Genomic DNA, 16223 nt, shown 5'->3' with positions numbered 1-16223 from the left:
TCCTTCTCTCAGGGTAAACTCTCAAATTACCACTGGCTAAATATGAACAAAGGAAATGCCTACATTTTTGGTGTGATTCTCTCCTTCTCTTCCTTATTCCAATCCCAATTTTTTTCACCCAGGTAGTAGCTGAACAAAAGTACTGATTTTCATCTGCTTCCATGACTCAATATTTAAAAGGGATTTGTGTCTTTTAACCACAATATTTTAGGTGTAGAATAGATAGCCCCCAACCTTTTTTACGCCTTTGTTATCTTTAAAGAGATTTTCAGAACACCACAGATCAAACATTGGTTGAAAACAATTTTTCCTCCCAACCATCACTTCACCAAGCCCTCAAAACTGAGACTTGATTTGAATCAATCTTTCTCCTGGCCTCTACCATCAATAACCAGAGGACTCCATGTTGGAGCATTAAGTGAGATCAAAATAGTCTAATCCCAAATCCACACTGTCTCCAAGAAAAGCAATATTAGCTCAGGATATCTTCAAGTATAATAAAGTATTAAAATACTAAGGAGAATTGCATATAGTCAAATCCTTTGCTATGACAAGTTGGCTTTTACATAAGGTGAGAATAGAAAAATGTAGTATATGGAATTACTTTTCTGGAGAATAGTGTATAAAAAACTAACAAAATTCCTTTGGTAAATTGGCAGTGATTTTCTTATTAAATTGTCCTTCTTTATGAGCCTTTATAAAGACTATGTGTAAATGGCAATTTTTGAGAAATAGAGTATGGGGCTGATGATAGCTTTTCTCAGAATGTGAACCATAGGAAGTAAAATCAGGTAAGTATTTAACAAATTCAATTCCTTAATTGAACTTATCTAAAGCCTGACCATAATGGTAAGTCTTTACAAGGCTAAAATAAATGATTCAAGACATTTTGAGGAGATCATAGTTTAGAGTGTTTGGGGAGACACAATGTATTACAATTAGACTCCAATCAAGTTCACTACTTTTAGTGGGAGTGGAAATCTATGTTTTCAATTTGTAAGAACTGTTATTGAAAGCCTCACTATTCAAAATGTGCTTTAGGACCAGCCACATCAGCATCACCTGGGGACGCAGAGTCTAGGCTCTTCCCCAGATACACTGAATCAGAATTTTCATTTTGACAAGATCCCTAAGTGATTCACAGGCCTGTTAAATTTGAGAAGCACTGATTAAATCATATTGCATCCACTTTGCTCTGTAGATAAAGGTGATGTTCTCTGAGCAACCATTGCTTAGAATTTACTTATAAAAGTAGGTCATGACATTTGTGGCAACACAGATAAAACTTGAGGGCATTGCACTAAGTGAAATAAGTCAGACAAAGATTTCTTGTACATGGAACCTAAAATAATAAATACAAAGAAAAAGAAATGAGCTCCTAGCTACAGAGAATAGATGGGTGGATGCCAGAGACAGAGGGTGTAGGGTGGACAAAATGAGAAAGTGAACTAAAAAGGTTACAAACTTCCAGTTATAAAATAAGTAATTCCTGAGAATGTAATGTACAGCACAGTGAATGTAGTTAATAATACTCTCTTGTATATGTTAAAGTTGCCAAGAAAGTGAATCTTATAAATTATCATCATTAGAAAAAAACAGCAACCCTAAAAACTGAAGATATTAACTAGATTTATTGTGATGATCTTTCACACTAACGCATATATCAAAACATTACGTTGTACACCTGAAACTAATACAATGTTTTCATACCTTGATTATGTCAATTATATCTCAATAAAAAATATATATGCTAGTTAATGTTTTATCATTTACTCAAAGAGTCAGTATAGGGATAAAGTTCAGATATCTATAAAAACTGTGATTCTTTCTCTCTTGTGTATTAGTCCACACCTCCCAACTACAATGTGACAGACATGAATGTGCCAATTGCAGTGTGGAACGGCGGCAATGATTGGGTGGCTGACCCTCGAGATGTGGAACTTTTGCTTCCAAAACTCTCTAATCTTATTTACCACAAGAAGATTCCTTCTTACAACCACTGGGACTTTCTCTGGGCAATAAATGCCCCTCAAGAAATTTACAATGAAATTGTTTCTATGATGGAAAAAGATAAAAATTAGTTCCGGATTTGAAGAATTATTCATTAACTTTTTTCAAACTATTTTCTTCTCTCACACATGATTTTCTGTATGTTTGAGATGCAATGCTTCTTGCTATAATTTTGACTTTGGAAATATATAGCATCAAAAACCTTTCTATTTGTCATTATTAATTGAAAATGATTTTTTGAATGTGATTTTCACTGAACAATTTATCTAGAAACGCTTGAAAAAGTACATTCCTGGAGAGATGAAACTTCTCTTCCAATCCTGTTATTCACTTTATCTTCTAAACTCAGCATAGATTATGACCCATAAGTCATGAGTGTTTCCAAAAGACAGCCTTTGGAGTGAGTACTGACAGCTGCTATGCATGCTTGAGATTGAGTGCATTGCTTTCTGTTGTCTACAATTGCTGAAGCTCAATCTTTCCATCTGCACAGTTGGGATATCACTGGCCCTTTTGCATGTTTAACTTCATGAAAAGGCTAATTAGGCTATAAACTGAGTCGAAGTCACCTCACTTTCACTTCCTGGGGTGAAGAGAACAAGGGTGGGTTAGGAAGAAACAGACAATCTTGGTTCAAAACATCGGGAAGTAAAGGATGTGTGATCCATTCCTACTGCTATTCTGTTCCCATCGCCCTGGACCTCAATCTCAAAACAGGTACCAACTAACCAAAAGATTTTAAAAATAACTGCCACTGTCCTGGCAGCCACAAGATCCAAACACATTTCCACGGATAGTTAAGTCAGAATGTACAACTGCCTGCAATTGATGCCCTGCACCCCCCCCCCAAATAATGGCTCCCCCAAACTCATAAAATTTCCCTAAGCACAGCCTCATCTAAGAAATTCTATTAACCCCATAATATTGTGACCTCATATTTTATGCAATTCAGTTTTTTTTTTTGTTTTTGGATCCAACTTTTCATGGTATAGTAGGGTTTAATGTATAAAATATAAATAAGCCCAGAATACCTTGTATACAGCATAGTACAGAGAACAAAGTTCATATTCAGGGAAAATCTGTTAATGATTCTTATTATATTTTCATGTCCCTCAACATTTGTTAGAAAGCCTTAAGCTTTCTTATTTATTTTCATCCCCCTGCCTTTATTTTTTAAGTGGAAACAAAAAATTTCTAAAAGATTATTTTCTATCCTACTTTTATACATTAGTTAAATTCCATGTTTGATGTGGTTTGCTTGCGTATAGTTTGAACTAACATAAACATCAAATTTGATAAAATCGGATTTTACTTTGGCTGCTAGTATTTATCATTTATTGGTAAATATATTGACAGCCACAGAAAATTTTGATTAACATGATTATGTGGAATTACTTCTGTGGAATGTTTGGATACTCTGAATTAGAACAAACAATCTAGTTTCAGTTGGTATCTGATTTCTAAGTAAAAATTGTAATAGCTATTCTTTCATATTCATTGCATCCATAGTAATAATTATTTTAATTCAGCTTATTTTAAAACAGTATTTTAATTTAACATTTAAAGAATTAGTAAATAAAATTTTCTAGTTGTTATTTCCTGTTAAAACACTTATATTTATTCATTTATATTTAGACAACTGCTCCATTGTATAATATGACAAACATGAATGTGTCAACTGCAACCTGGAATGGTGAAAGTGACTTGTTGGCTGATCCTGAAGATGTTAACATTTTACTTTCTCAAATCAGAAACCACATTTACCACAAAACTATTTCTTACTACAATCATATAGACTTTTTGTTTGGATTAGATGTATATCATCAAGTTTATTGTGATATCATTGATATTATCAAAGGCCAACTATAAAAAGCATCATGCTTGTTTTGAAGAATCTATATACTTTTAAGAAAAGCCAATTATTTTTTCTTACTATGTATGTTTTTCCAGTTATTTAAATAAAATCTGAAATTTGTCCTTATATTTTTTCATTACCTTTAGGCCTTCTATTTGTTAAATCGGTGGCATTTATTATATAAGGGGAAATGACATATAATAACTCAGCCATAGGAAGTTCATTGACTGTCTAAATTGAATGTAAATAACTAAACAGAAAAAACAATAACCTTGAACATTTTTAACTACAAGAGATAGTTTTTTGAGAAAGATTTTTTTTTTAGGAAATATGAGCATATATGATATTATAATAATAGACTTAGGAAGAATACCTGCTGATATGAAAGCTAATTTTTCTCTATTCTGAATGAATAGTAAAAACACTTTCTGAGCTAGATATAGGAGTTTTCCGGGGGAGGGGGGATAGTAAAGAGAGCCTTGATGCCAGTATAATGTTGTTGCTTTCTGCCACATTTTAGGCTAAATTCTAGAGGTGGGAAGATAGTAGAAACCAAGGAGGAAGTGTGCCTCACTCCCAGCGTGTATAGCCTGGAGAGATGGCACTTGCCTGTTCAGCTTAGTATGTGTTAAAAGCAACGGGGATGGGGTGGGGAGTGGGGTGGACCAGATTGTAAAAGAACAGCAATAAAATTTTTAAAAAGGCAAAAGTAAATGGATAAATAAATAAAAGTAGTTATTGACATATATTTCTATGTAAATAGACCTGAGGGTGGCTTCACAAAATATGCATTGCAGCTTAGTGCCTGAAAGACACACCAGAAAAGTGCAGACATGTTCAACAAGGTACAGCAGATGGGAAGATTTGGGATAAAGGAATACTATCAGTAAATGCAACATATATTACAGGAGTCACAGGCTGTGGTAAAACAATGGGTATCTGTGGCAATGCAAGGCACACTGTGGATTTATGCTCCAGGAGAGGCCAAACCTCTCTTCTTTTCAATTTTTAAGTAATGTATAACTTCACAGGCCTTTTGTAATTCCTGGGGAGAGCAATATGGAAAAAGGGAATTCTAGAACTGAGTGTGACTTTACCACATAAAAATTGAGATAATCTATAATTTATTGAATTGAAAAATTGAGTTTTCTACCTCAAACAAAATGGAGGTTGAAAGCCAAGTCAAGTTCAATTAGTTTTGAAGTTGCTAAATTTGTATTTAACACAAGTGTATGGACTTTAAATGCTGCTATACAAATATAAATGGCATGTGTATAGATACTGAGAAAAAATAAAATGTATGTATATATTATTAATATAACCAAGAGGAGGCAAACAATAACTTTAAAGATCATAATTAAGGCTAAAGATTTTTTTTATATTTCTTTTTTTTTTTTTTGGTATTATTAATATAACCAAGAGGAGGCAAACAATAACTTTAAAGATCATAATTAAGGCTAAAGATTTTTTTTATATTTCTTTTTTATTTTTTTTGGTAACCCTATTAAAATAGTAGAGCACTGAGAATATATATTTAGTGATCTTTAGAAAACTTCAAAGTTTTTGAATGATCCTCAGAAAAAGGCAAATGTAGACTTCCGGCCAAGATGGAGGTGTAGACAGACACGTTGCATTTCCCTCCACAACTAAGAAGGAATATAACTACCTCAAAACTAGAAACAACTAGAAGTTCCAGAAAATCAAACTACATGAAAGTCCAACAAACAAAGATATGAAGAAGAAATACTCATCCAGACAGGTAGGAGCGGCGGAGCTGGGGCAGAGAGGACGTGGGGTGGTGGTGGCAGTAGTGACAGCAGGCGGAAAGCACAATTGCACATCTTAAAAAGTTAGGAGGGACACCTGGGGAGCGTTCCCAGCTCCTCACCAGACCTTGCAGCTCACGATCCCAGCACTGGGGAAAATCAAGCCTCATTGCTTCTGACTGTGCAAACCAGTGGGGGTTGGGGCGGAGGCAGAAACTGCTGCTCTCTCAGCAGAGTCTGTTTCTTTAAAGGGCCCCCATGGTTCTAGAATGTCTGCAGACCCATCCACTCTGGGAACGATGACCAGGGCAACAGCTAGAGAGGCACCAGTCCCATATGGAAGTGGGAAAAGTGACTGGAAAAGGGGAGAGTGCTGGTCAAGCAGCATTGTTCCCTCTCACACCCTTCCCCCACATATAGCACCACAACATACAGCACCAAAACATGGTGAAACAGGTTGCCCTGTACTGATAAATCCCTAAGGCTCCACCCCTTGCAACATAACAGGAGTGACAGCTCTGCCTGGGACACGAACGTAAACAAACTCAGAAGCCTGTCAGAGAAGATAGAGAGGGAGATAGAGAAGTATGGCCCAAAGGAAGGAGAGGATCGGGATTCCAGTGGGAGAACTGAGTGACAAGGAGATAGCCAACCTAACAGATGAGGAGATAGCCAACCTAACAGATGCAGAATTCCAAACACTGGTGATAAAGATGCTCACAGGCTTGACAGATACACTTGAGTATGGCAAATGCATAAGAGAAGAAGTGAAGGCTATGCTAAATGAAACGAAGGAAAATCCACACAAAACCAATGGTGAAGGTAAGAAAACCCATGTTCAAATCGATGATTTGGAACGCAGGAAGAAAAAAACAGTCAACCAGTGCAGAGTTAAGAGACAGAAATTGGAAAAAATGAGGAGAGGCTTGGGAACCTCTGGGACAACTCTAAATGTGCCAACATCCAAATCATAGGGATGCCAGAAGAGGAAGAGCAAGAAATTGGGAATTTATGTGATGAAATAATGGAGGAAAACTTCCCAAATTTTGCAAAGGGAATGGATAGACAAGTTCAGGAAGCACATAGAGTCCCAGGCGAGCTGGACCTGAGGGAACCCCACCAAGACACATCATGACTAAAATGCCAAAGGTAAAAGATAAAGAGAAAATCCTAAAAGCAGCAAGAGAGAAGCAGAGAGTTGCCTACAAGGGAGTGCCAGTAAGACTATCAGCTGATTTCTCAAAGGACACTTTGCAGGCAAGAAGGGACTGGCAAGTAGTATTCAATGTGATGAGAGGCAAGGACCTACAGCCAAGATTGCTCTATCCAGCAAAGCTATCATTTGGAATGGAAGGGCAGATGAAGTGCTTCCCAGACAAGGTAAAGCTGAAAGAGTTCATCATCATCAAGCCTTTGTTATACAAAATGTCAAAGGGACTTACTTAACAGAAAGAAGATCAAAACTATTCACACTGAAATGACAACAAATTCACAACTATCAACAACTGAATCTAAAAAATAAGAACAAAATCCAACTAAGCAAACCAGAATTGGAACAGAATCATAGGTATGGGGATGATTTGAAGGATTGTCAGCTGGGAGGAGTTGGGGAGAGAGGTGAGGAAATGGTGCAGGGATTAAGAAGCATAATTGGTTAGTACAAAATAGATACGGGGAAGTTAAGAATAATATAGGGAAGGGTGGAGCCAAAGAACTTATATTCATGACCCATGGACATGAACTAAGGAGAGTGGTATTGCTGGAGGGAAGGCAGGTACTGAGCAGAGGGGAGCAAAGGGGAAAAAATTGGAACTACTGTAACAATATAATCAATAAAATATACTTTAAAAAAGGCAAATGTAATATGATAATTATTCAGAAGAACTATTCTTTGGACAATAAGTTGAAAGTAAAACATATATAACATATAAATTGTTGTCTAAACTAATGGAATACTAATATTTTTAATATGTTTGACCTACTTGCCATCACATTACACAGCCAAAGACAACTTTGTTTTTCAGGCTTTTTCATATTTTAGATATTGATTTAGTGTGGTAGATTCTGTCTATAAATTCTTAGAACACCCATTAGTTTTCTCTCCAATGTGGTTTTTCATAATTCTGTCCCAATATCTCTGTCCCTTAACCAAAACCTCTTCTCTCCTCAACTCTCTACTTGCCTCTGTTGTGGTAGGGACTCATAAATTTGCCTTACCAAAGTGGCGATCACAGAAGAGAAGTAAGGACAAGCTGGAACCAGTTGAATCATAGGGTGAGATCAACACCCTTATCTCTAGACCTACAGGATCAATTCAAGACCAACTTGCCAGACCAGAACAATACCCAGTATCCAGACTGGTTTTTGTCTAGAAATTTTAAACCATGCCTATCTTTGTGTCTTCAAAACAGCCAACAAAGATGATCCAGTTTCAGTAATCTATTTTACCATTGTCTTAAAGATTAGGAAAAAAAAATATTGTCTTTCCTCTAATCTTAGTCTATATGTAAAAGGTCATCAAGGTTGCCAGGTATGTTGGACCACTGTGGTAGGACTTTTATATTTTACTAATATGCAAGTGTTCTTTTTTCTAGAAGCTATGGATTTTAAAGTCAACTCACTTTCACCAATAATTGTAATATTAATAAAACACATTATTTTCTAGTAAAGCATAGTTTTACAAAGACCTAAGATACTTTTAAGTATAATTATTTGTGAAAACTCTTTTCTTTCTTTGTATTCTTTTAACCTACTCCTCCACAGTACCAAGTGACTGACAGGAAAACCCCAGCTACACTGTAGAGGAAAGCTCTTACTGAATGACCCTAAAGATGCCAGCAACTTACTCTGTTAAATCCCTAACCTTATTCACCTTCTGTATTTACCTCCTATGATCAAATGGATATGCTCTGGGGACATGAAACATTTTAAGACATTTACCATAAAATCACTGGCACAATAAAAAATCTTACTACTAAATATAAAGCTCTGGATTTCATTGTCTGTCAAATTGTTTTTCATTAATACTATTAATTTATCTTTCATATTTTTTCACAGTATTCCTTAAGTTTTACTAGAGAATCTAATGGAAGTAAAGGAGCTATTGACTTTAGAAATGCATGGACCTAAATACACAAACGTTACATGGACCCCAGGTTATGAACATCTGTTCTTTATAAATGTCATTGCTAACTCTTCAGAGTGATATGGGTCACTCTAGGCTTCTAAGAGGAGTTGTAATGATGATGTACTCACTCCCAAGAGGTAAGGAAACCTTGGCATTTTATGAAGACGATCAAATGGAGTCATTTAATAAGCACTAAGAGTTTTCACATATATTTGTGAAATAATGCATTTCTCTTTCATATAGTTCTTTTGTTTCTTCGTGGCACTTTTCACAGTGTATGAAAACTTTAAAAAATATCTTTATGGATTTTAGGGGAGGAAGGAAGAGAGAGAGGGAGAGAGAGAGAGAGAGAGAGAGAGAGAGAGAGAGAGAGAGAGAGAGAGAGAGAAGGAGGGAGAGAATGGGAGATGGAAAGAAAAAAACATCAATTTGTTATTCCACTTACCCATGCATTCATTGGTCGATTCTTCTATGTGACTGACTGGGGATTGAACCCACAATCTTGGTGCATTTGGAAAAGGCCCTAACCAACTGAGCTACCTGGCCAGGGCCAATGTATGAAAACTTTGTCCATTTCTTTATTGTCTCTGTATGCCCTGAAATATAAGCTCCTAGAGGTCAGGAACCTGGTTTGTCTTCTCAAAGACTATATTTCTAGCTTCTGAGATAGTTTTCAAGCATATGATAGACATTCAATAAGAATTTTATCAATAAATAAATGAGATCTTAAGCAATTAGTCGTTATTTATTATAAAATTTAAAATTACCACTTATTATGCATCTGTGCCATGCCTAATGCTAGGTAGACTGTATACATCATCTTGCCTAATTTATATAAAACTATATGCAAGACAGGCACTGATATCCTGATTTTACAAATAAGGTAAGTAAGAAGCTAAAAACAATATCAATTTATTCATGCAATAGGTGACAGTGCAAGAATTCGAGCTCGGTGAGTTTGACCCTAAAGTCTATGCATTTAGACTTACGGTATTCTTTCCTGTGTCCAAAACCAAAGATGAAGAAATTTGCACACCATATATAGCACAGTATATACCTGTGGGTAGGCTGGCATGATCTTATAGACCTTGTTACATTTCTTCAACAAAGCCAACACAAAACACTATTGATAATACTGTCTTATATTTACTTTTCTTGTTCTCTAAATTTTCCCAAGCAGTTGCTTTCATATTATCTCCTTAGATCTTTATTCATGTGCTTATTCATTTATTCATTATTTTATTAATCATACACAATCTAAACAGAAAAGCAGCTTACATTTAAAACATGGAAATGCTAGTATAGAGATACAGATAAAAACCTAGGACACCTAGGGGCACAACCTATTAACTCTGCAGGGAGATTCAGAGAAGTCCTCACCACGAAGGTGACATTTAAAGGAAATGTTGAACCTTGAGGAAAAGATACCAAGCAATAAAAGGAAATGAAAGCATTTCCGTGACAAACCTCCCAGATAGTTTAACAAATACTGTTATTAATACAAGTTTATTAGGTAAACTAAAGCTTCGTGAATATGTGAATCACACAATATATGGTTCTATAGGTACAAACATTTCTCGTGCCATTGACCTCTCAACATTACAGCCTGATTCAAAGATGCTTTCTACACCAGATTCATGTTTTTATTTGCCTAATTAAAGCCTTGAACATTAATTTCTTCAATGGTGTATTTAAAGTCTATTCCAAAGGTTATGGAGTCAAAGTAGTTTTCATGGAACAATTTGTACAGCTTTAAATTACATATTTTCTTTCAGCAGTTTATAATTTCCTATTATTTTACCAAAACTTCTTATCATCAGCATAAGAAATAAAAGGTAGTAATACTCTGATACATACATATTTTTCTCATGTATATTGAAATATCGTTCTTGGTGTTATACTTCTATGAACTTAATAACATGATCTTTAAGTGCATCAGGGAGGTTATTGCAAAATGATGTTTGGTATGCCTGTGCATAAGTGTGTACGGGTAATTTCACAATTTTTTTCTTTCTTTAATCATTTTTTCATCAAATACTTATTGATCATGTACTTTGTTCCAGGCAAGTTGTAGGCTCTGAGGATATAATAGTGTTTGAACAAATTGGAACCCCTAAACTTAAGAAATTGCTCTCTTTGAGTGAGTGTGTTGTGTCCAAGTGAAGAGATCTAAAAAATAGTCTATCAATCATAAATCCCATAATAAAGGTAACTATATTTTCATGATGATGTATAAAAATAATTTTCAGTCCTGTATGGAGAGAGGAGAAACAGTGTCATGATGGTGTTCCTCAGGTAAACAATGGCTGAGTTGAGACCTAAAGATGAAGGAGAGTTAGCAAGAGGAAAGGGAGAGTGGAATGCAGTTGAGGAGGTTCAGGGAACTCTAAGGAGTAGAGAAAGCATCATGTTTCCTCCATGTTGCAGATTGGAAACTGACTCCCTTTTACTAGTTCATATGACTGCCACAATTACCCCTACGTAATCAGAATTTAAGGGTATTTATAAAGAAGCAAGACCATGTTTGATTGTTTGGCTGTATTATCATTGTAAGAATCATAGATCTCTTTCCAAGTCTACTAGGATTTACATGTGTACAGACTCTGTCTCCAAATCATTTTCAAACACAATAAAAAGCCAAATGAACACATCCTTCATTCTTTTGTTTAAAGCTATGCAAACAATGACATGAAGGAACATAGTTAATCTACTTCTCATCTAATAGTGAAAACTTCGAATTTTTTAGGATAGCTAGCAAAGCCCTCTCCTTTTGTGTTGCTCTTCATGAGAATGCATCATCATATTTTTCTTTCAAAAATGTTATTGCAAACAAAAGTCAAGCAGAGTTAAGTAAAATTAAGATATTACTAATATAAAATATGTAAATACAGTGTTGATATATCTTTCATTTTTTTGAAACAATGCAATTTCAGTTTTATTATGATGCTTGTGGAAACTTGTTATTTATAACTTGCCATTTTGTTCTTTTCAACAATAATTATTTCTTCACTATTACTGGTAGGAATTTTCAAACTAAGAAAAATAATAGTTTCCAAAAATAAATTTCTAACTATTTTACCAAATCAATATATGGTTCTTTTTTCTCTCACTGTGAGCTGTAGATTTATACATGTTTGTTGTAAAGGAGCAACTAAATTTTAAAATATAAGTGTTTTAATTGCATAACTCACTTGTAAACACAACCACATCATTCAAACTCCAACCAATAATTTTATATAAAGAAAATGGCACCATCAATATGTTTCTTTTTTATTTTTTGTAGAATCCGTTAATTTTTTGTTTACTTCAAACACATTTAAAATGGAAACTGAAAGAATAATTTCTACCTGAAACAATTAAACTGGATTCTACTGGCATATAATGCTTCAAGCTTCACAGCAGTAAAGATGGTTATCCATCTAATACACCTACTAAAGCCAATTTAGTTGCAATAGTGTCATAAGGATAGAATATCATCATTGATAAAACTCAACAAACAACATTAATGGTAGAGAAATATTTTTACTCTGGTTCACTGAAAATGGAACAAATATTAAAAGTCCACAGTATGGCTGGTGACCAATCACCATGCAAACTTCTACATGTGATGTTTTAATATTTTGTTCATGGTATTTTGATCCTGAAGCTGAATGACGCATTGTTCTTATTTCCTACTACACTTGACATCTGCTGTTACTTTTGGTTCTAGAGCAGGGCAATATCCTGGATTGGAAATTTTAGATATATGAAATGGGAAGAAAGAAGTAAAACAGTAGAGAAAAAATATGCTATAAAGAACACTGGTAATAAACCACTGATTTAAAAAGTAGTTTGATAAAGGCCTCAAAACTCAAAACTAAGTTTCTGGTAAGAACTTCAAGTACTTTACATAGAAAGTGTGAAAAGTGTTTTAAAAAGGACAAAGAATAATACTTAAGTCCCCCAAAACAGAAATTATTAGATATCTGTGTCTACAAAATATATGCAATAGGGCAAGACTTTTCTTCAAACATGGAAGAACTCATTCAAAAGAAACAAAGGGACAGATTTAATTGCACTTATATTGCCCAGTACGTGGAAAACAAAATATGTTAGTCTACTAAATAGTAAACAGTTTCTGTGATTCAAAACTAGTTTGCTACTATGTCAAGTGCATTTTTGTTTTTCCCAAGATAGAATGGAGAAGTCTTCCATGCTAACAAGCCCCTTTAAGTGGTCACACTTATTTACCACTCCTGGCTTACAACATCAGAAACTGATATGTACTGAATGCCATTCATGAGGTTTACTCGAACTTGCTATAAAGACAGACAATAATCCAGTAGCTACAAAGTTTTCTTACAGAATTGTCTAGAGATTCATGTAAAGATAAAAGATGTCATCCCAGACTTAAATTCAGAGCTACTCGGTTGCTGACATCAGTTCAAGAACTGTGCACAATTAATGACATTACTCTGCCCCAAAATAGAAAATGCAAACACTTAAGAACTGCCGTTCTTTTCTCTGAAAATCACAGTGTCGTTGTTCATGTTTACTTGCCATTTATGGAATCTGACTGCTTTTAAAGTGTCAATTATGTACATCAAGTTGATTGTCTTTTCCAAGCACCTCTCATGTGATCTGCTTCAATGCTCACATTCATGCTAAGAGAACAGTCAACAAGAGACTTATTCAAATAACCAACTTCCTCCTTTCATCTTCCTTCCAATCACAAAAGACTCCCTGCCACAGAGAACACGAGTCATTAAAGTAAAGAAGATGAATAATATACTAGTCAATTTTGCTAATTGTAAAGATTCTGCAATTTTTATACACTTCAGTGATTTTTTTCAACATTTTGCAGCTTGGTTGGCTTTGCAGCACAAGAGTTCATACACTGTTCATACAAAATTACCAGCAAAGCTGTAATGATGTATTAATAAAAGGCACAATGATACTTATTACATTACTAGAGAACAAATATACAGTAAAGATAATTTTAACTATACACAGTTTAAAGAAAGGAAAAAGAGAAGGAGTTGTTTCTTAAGCAGCCAGCCATCCCTGTACAGAAGAGGGGCAGGTAGAAAAATCTGAGATATGGACTTCTGAATCTGGGCTAGTTTTCAAGATCATAGCATGTGAAGTTCTGGAATATAATTGCAGTGCTGTTATGTGTACACACACTGGTCACAAAAAGGAGATAAAGTGCTCTCATCATTTCTCAAACTATTCTCTATTGGAAAAAAGGATAAAAGATACTTTCTACAGATGTGGATGTTAATTAGTTCAAAATACATATTATTACATTTTGATACATGCACAACAATTTTCTGCTGGTATGCATTTTGGAGGGAGCCAAGAAAAAAGGCAAAATTTTCCAATTGCACCATTTGTGTTTCCAACATTAATAGGCAGAAATAATAACACTTAAAAAATGTGCAGTAGAGGACTTCTAGACTCAAAGAACCAGAATTTATTGAGCATGTCTTTTTAAAAAGTTCATTTCATTGTACATAATTTAAGATAAAGTCATACCTCAGTCCTTAATTCTGCAAGTCTAGATTTATAAATTAACAATGTGGATCCTGTTATGAAATTGGGGAAGTAATGTCCACCTCAGTGTAACTCAAAACCAAAGGTACGTTTCACATCAAAGAAACGATCAAAAAGACTGTGTCACATTTCTAACCTAAGCCAAAATAAATTAACAAGAATGCAAACATGATGAAGCGCGTACCAATGCGAAGATTTTGCCAACAGCAAAGCTTCAGCAACACTGTCCTATAAAGTGGCCTTAAATATGCCTGGTTCTTCCTTGAGAGTCAAGTGTCCATGCCATGCCACTTCGTGGAGGAGGTCCTATTCTATTCTCCTCACACATCACTCTTTCACCCACTATTCCATGAGCACCACCAGCACCTCAATTGTTGTGCCTAATATCCCTTATCATCACCACCATCTCTAGCTTCTCACTCTCTTGCAGCTTTAACTTTCTTTTCCACATTTAAACATACTTCACCTTGAAATATAATTGGTTTTGCAATTAAGGGTCTCTGAACTGGTTCACAGTCATCAAAAACCACAAAACCAAAATTTGGAAGCTTTCCCCCAACACATCTGGTATAGATGTGAAGAACCGTAACATTTCCAAAAGTCATGAAGAATTATTTTAGTTCATTTTCATCAACATCATGTGGCAAATTACCACAAAAAGTTGATAACTGACAAGACAGTGAATTACTTTAAGGTGATCAGATTCATTTTGTTCCACATCTACTCTGCCTAGTCTTGGCCCTCTAGGATGGGAACCAGGATGTTCCATAGTTCCTTATTCATGCACATGAAGTGACTGAGAGAGAACTATGGTTAACTTCAACTCTCGACAGTAGTAGGAGAACTAGATTTCTCTAATTTCTTTTTTTTAATGTATTTTATTGATTATATTGTTACAATAGTTCCAACTTTCTCACCTTTACTCCCCTCCACCCAGCATCGCCCTCCCCCAGCAATCCCCCCCCCAAGTTCATACCCATGGTTCGTACATACAAGATTTCCCACTTCACCATTTCATATATTCTTCTTCTTCTTCTATCTCTTTTTTTTAGTAAATATGTGATTAATTAATTATTTTAACAATAAAAAATAACTATCCCTCCCCCTCAGATATCAAGACCCTTTGTAATCTTGTAAAAGACACTGGGCGAAGGTCTCAAGTTCCTCTAGCTGCTTCAAGCTGGACATGGTCGTCATCCTACCTACCCTTGGGTCCAGAAATCACTAATAATAGTGGGGGTGTGGAGGGGAGGGTGGCCTTCCCACATGGGGAAGGATCGTGCAGATTCCCGGTCAGTTGGCGGTCTCTGGACAACGGCGTGCTTAGTTTAACAGGCTGGCATCCTTGTTGTGTTCTGGGGGCAACAGATTTGGCAAAAAGCGTTAAAAGACATATTTCAATCCATAACTACTAGATGACAAAAGGCAGGGATTAATTTTTCAATGTTCCAGATTAGGGGAAAAAAAAGAAAAAAAGGGCTTCTTTGGAGGAAGGTGTGCTAGACACATCTCACCTGTCCCAAACCCTTTTGCCCATTATACTTAGTTTGGGCTGAGGTAAATAGTTTAGGTTTCCCCCCTCTCAGACCTCTGGGCCCTTTCTGTCCAAGCCATTAAGATAGAAAAGAGAAACCAGTTTTAAAGTGAAGCCCACAGACCACCTCATTCTTCACCAACCCAGTCATTTAGTTCAGCCAAACCGTTGAGTCTCAGGAGGCAGCGCTGCAGAGAGGATTAAGTGCGGCTTATACGTACAATCACTCAGGTAATGCAGACATAGGCTTATGCCCTTTGAAAACAGAAAACACATGTTAATTTATGTAACAGAACCCACAAACAAGTCTCTAAATCTGTAAGTCTGTCTTATTGAGAAGATACCCAGTTGCAAGGCACTTGACATTCTACTTGCCTGCAACTTGAATATCTTTGA

General features: G+C 35.5%; 1 protein-coding gene and 1 pseudogene across 1 annotated transcript in view; one reads left to right on the top strand and one right to left on the bottom strand.

Moving 5' to 3' along the window:
* Nucleotides 1-2213, top strand: part of LOC150008365 (gastric triacylglycerol lipase-like) — a 40137-nt gene extending 37924 nt beyond the window's left edge. Inside the window, exon 11 of the mRNA XM_090278927.1 lies at nucleotides 1845-2213. Coding sequence (XP_090135053.1) covers nucleotides 1845-2081 — 237 coding nt within the window. The 3' untranslated portion in view covers nucleotides 2082-2213. The remainder of the gene's footprint in view (nucleotides 1-1844) is intronic.
* Nucleotides 2214-14534: 12321 nt separating this feature from the next.
* LOC150008364 (ras GTPase-activating protein-binding protein 2 pseudogene) lies at nucleotides 14535-15062 on the bottom strand (annotated as a pseudogene).
* Between the last annotated feature and the right edge of the window lie 1161 nt (nucleotides 15063-16223).

Source organism: Furipterus horrens, unplaced genomic scaffold (genome assembly GCF_987537825.1).
Source record: "Furipterus horrens unplaced genomic scaffold, mFurHor1.1.pri manual_scaffold_5, whole genome shotgun sequence".
Lineage (NCBI taxonomy): Eukaryota > Metazoa > Chordata > Mammalia > Chiroptera > Furipteridae > Furipterus > Furipterus horrens.
Note: the sequence above shows the minus strand (reverse complement) of the source record. Positions and strands in the feature narration are given on the sequence as shown.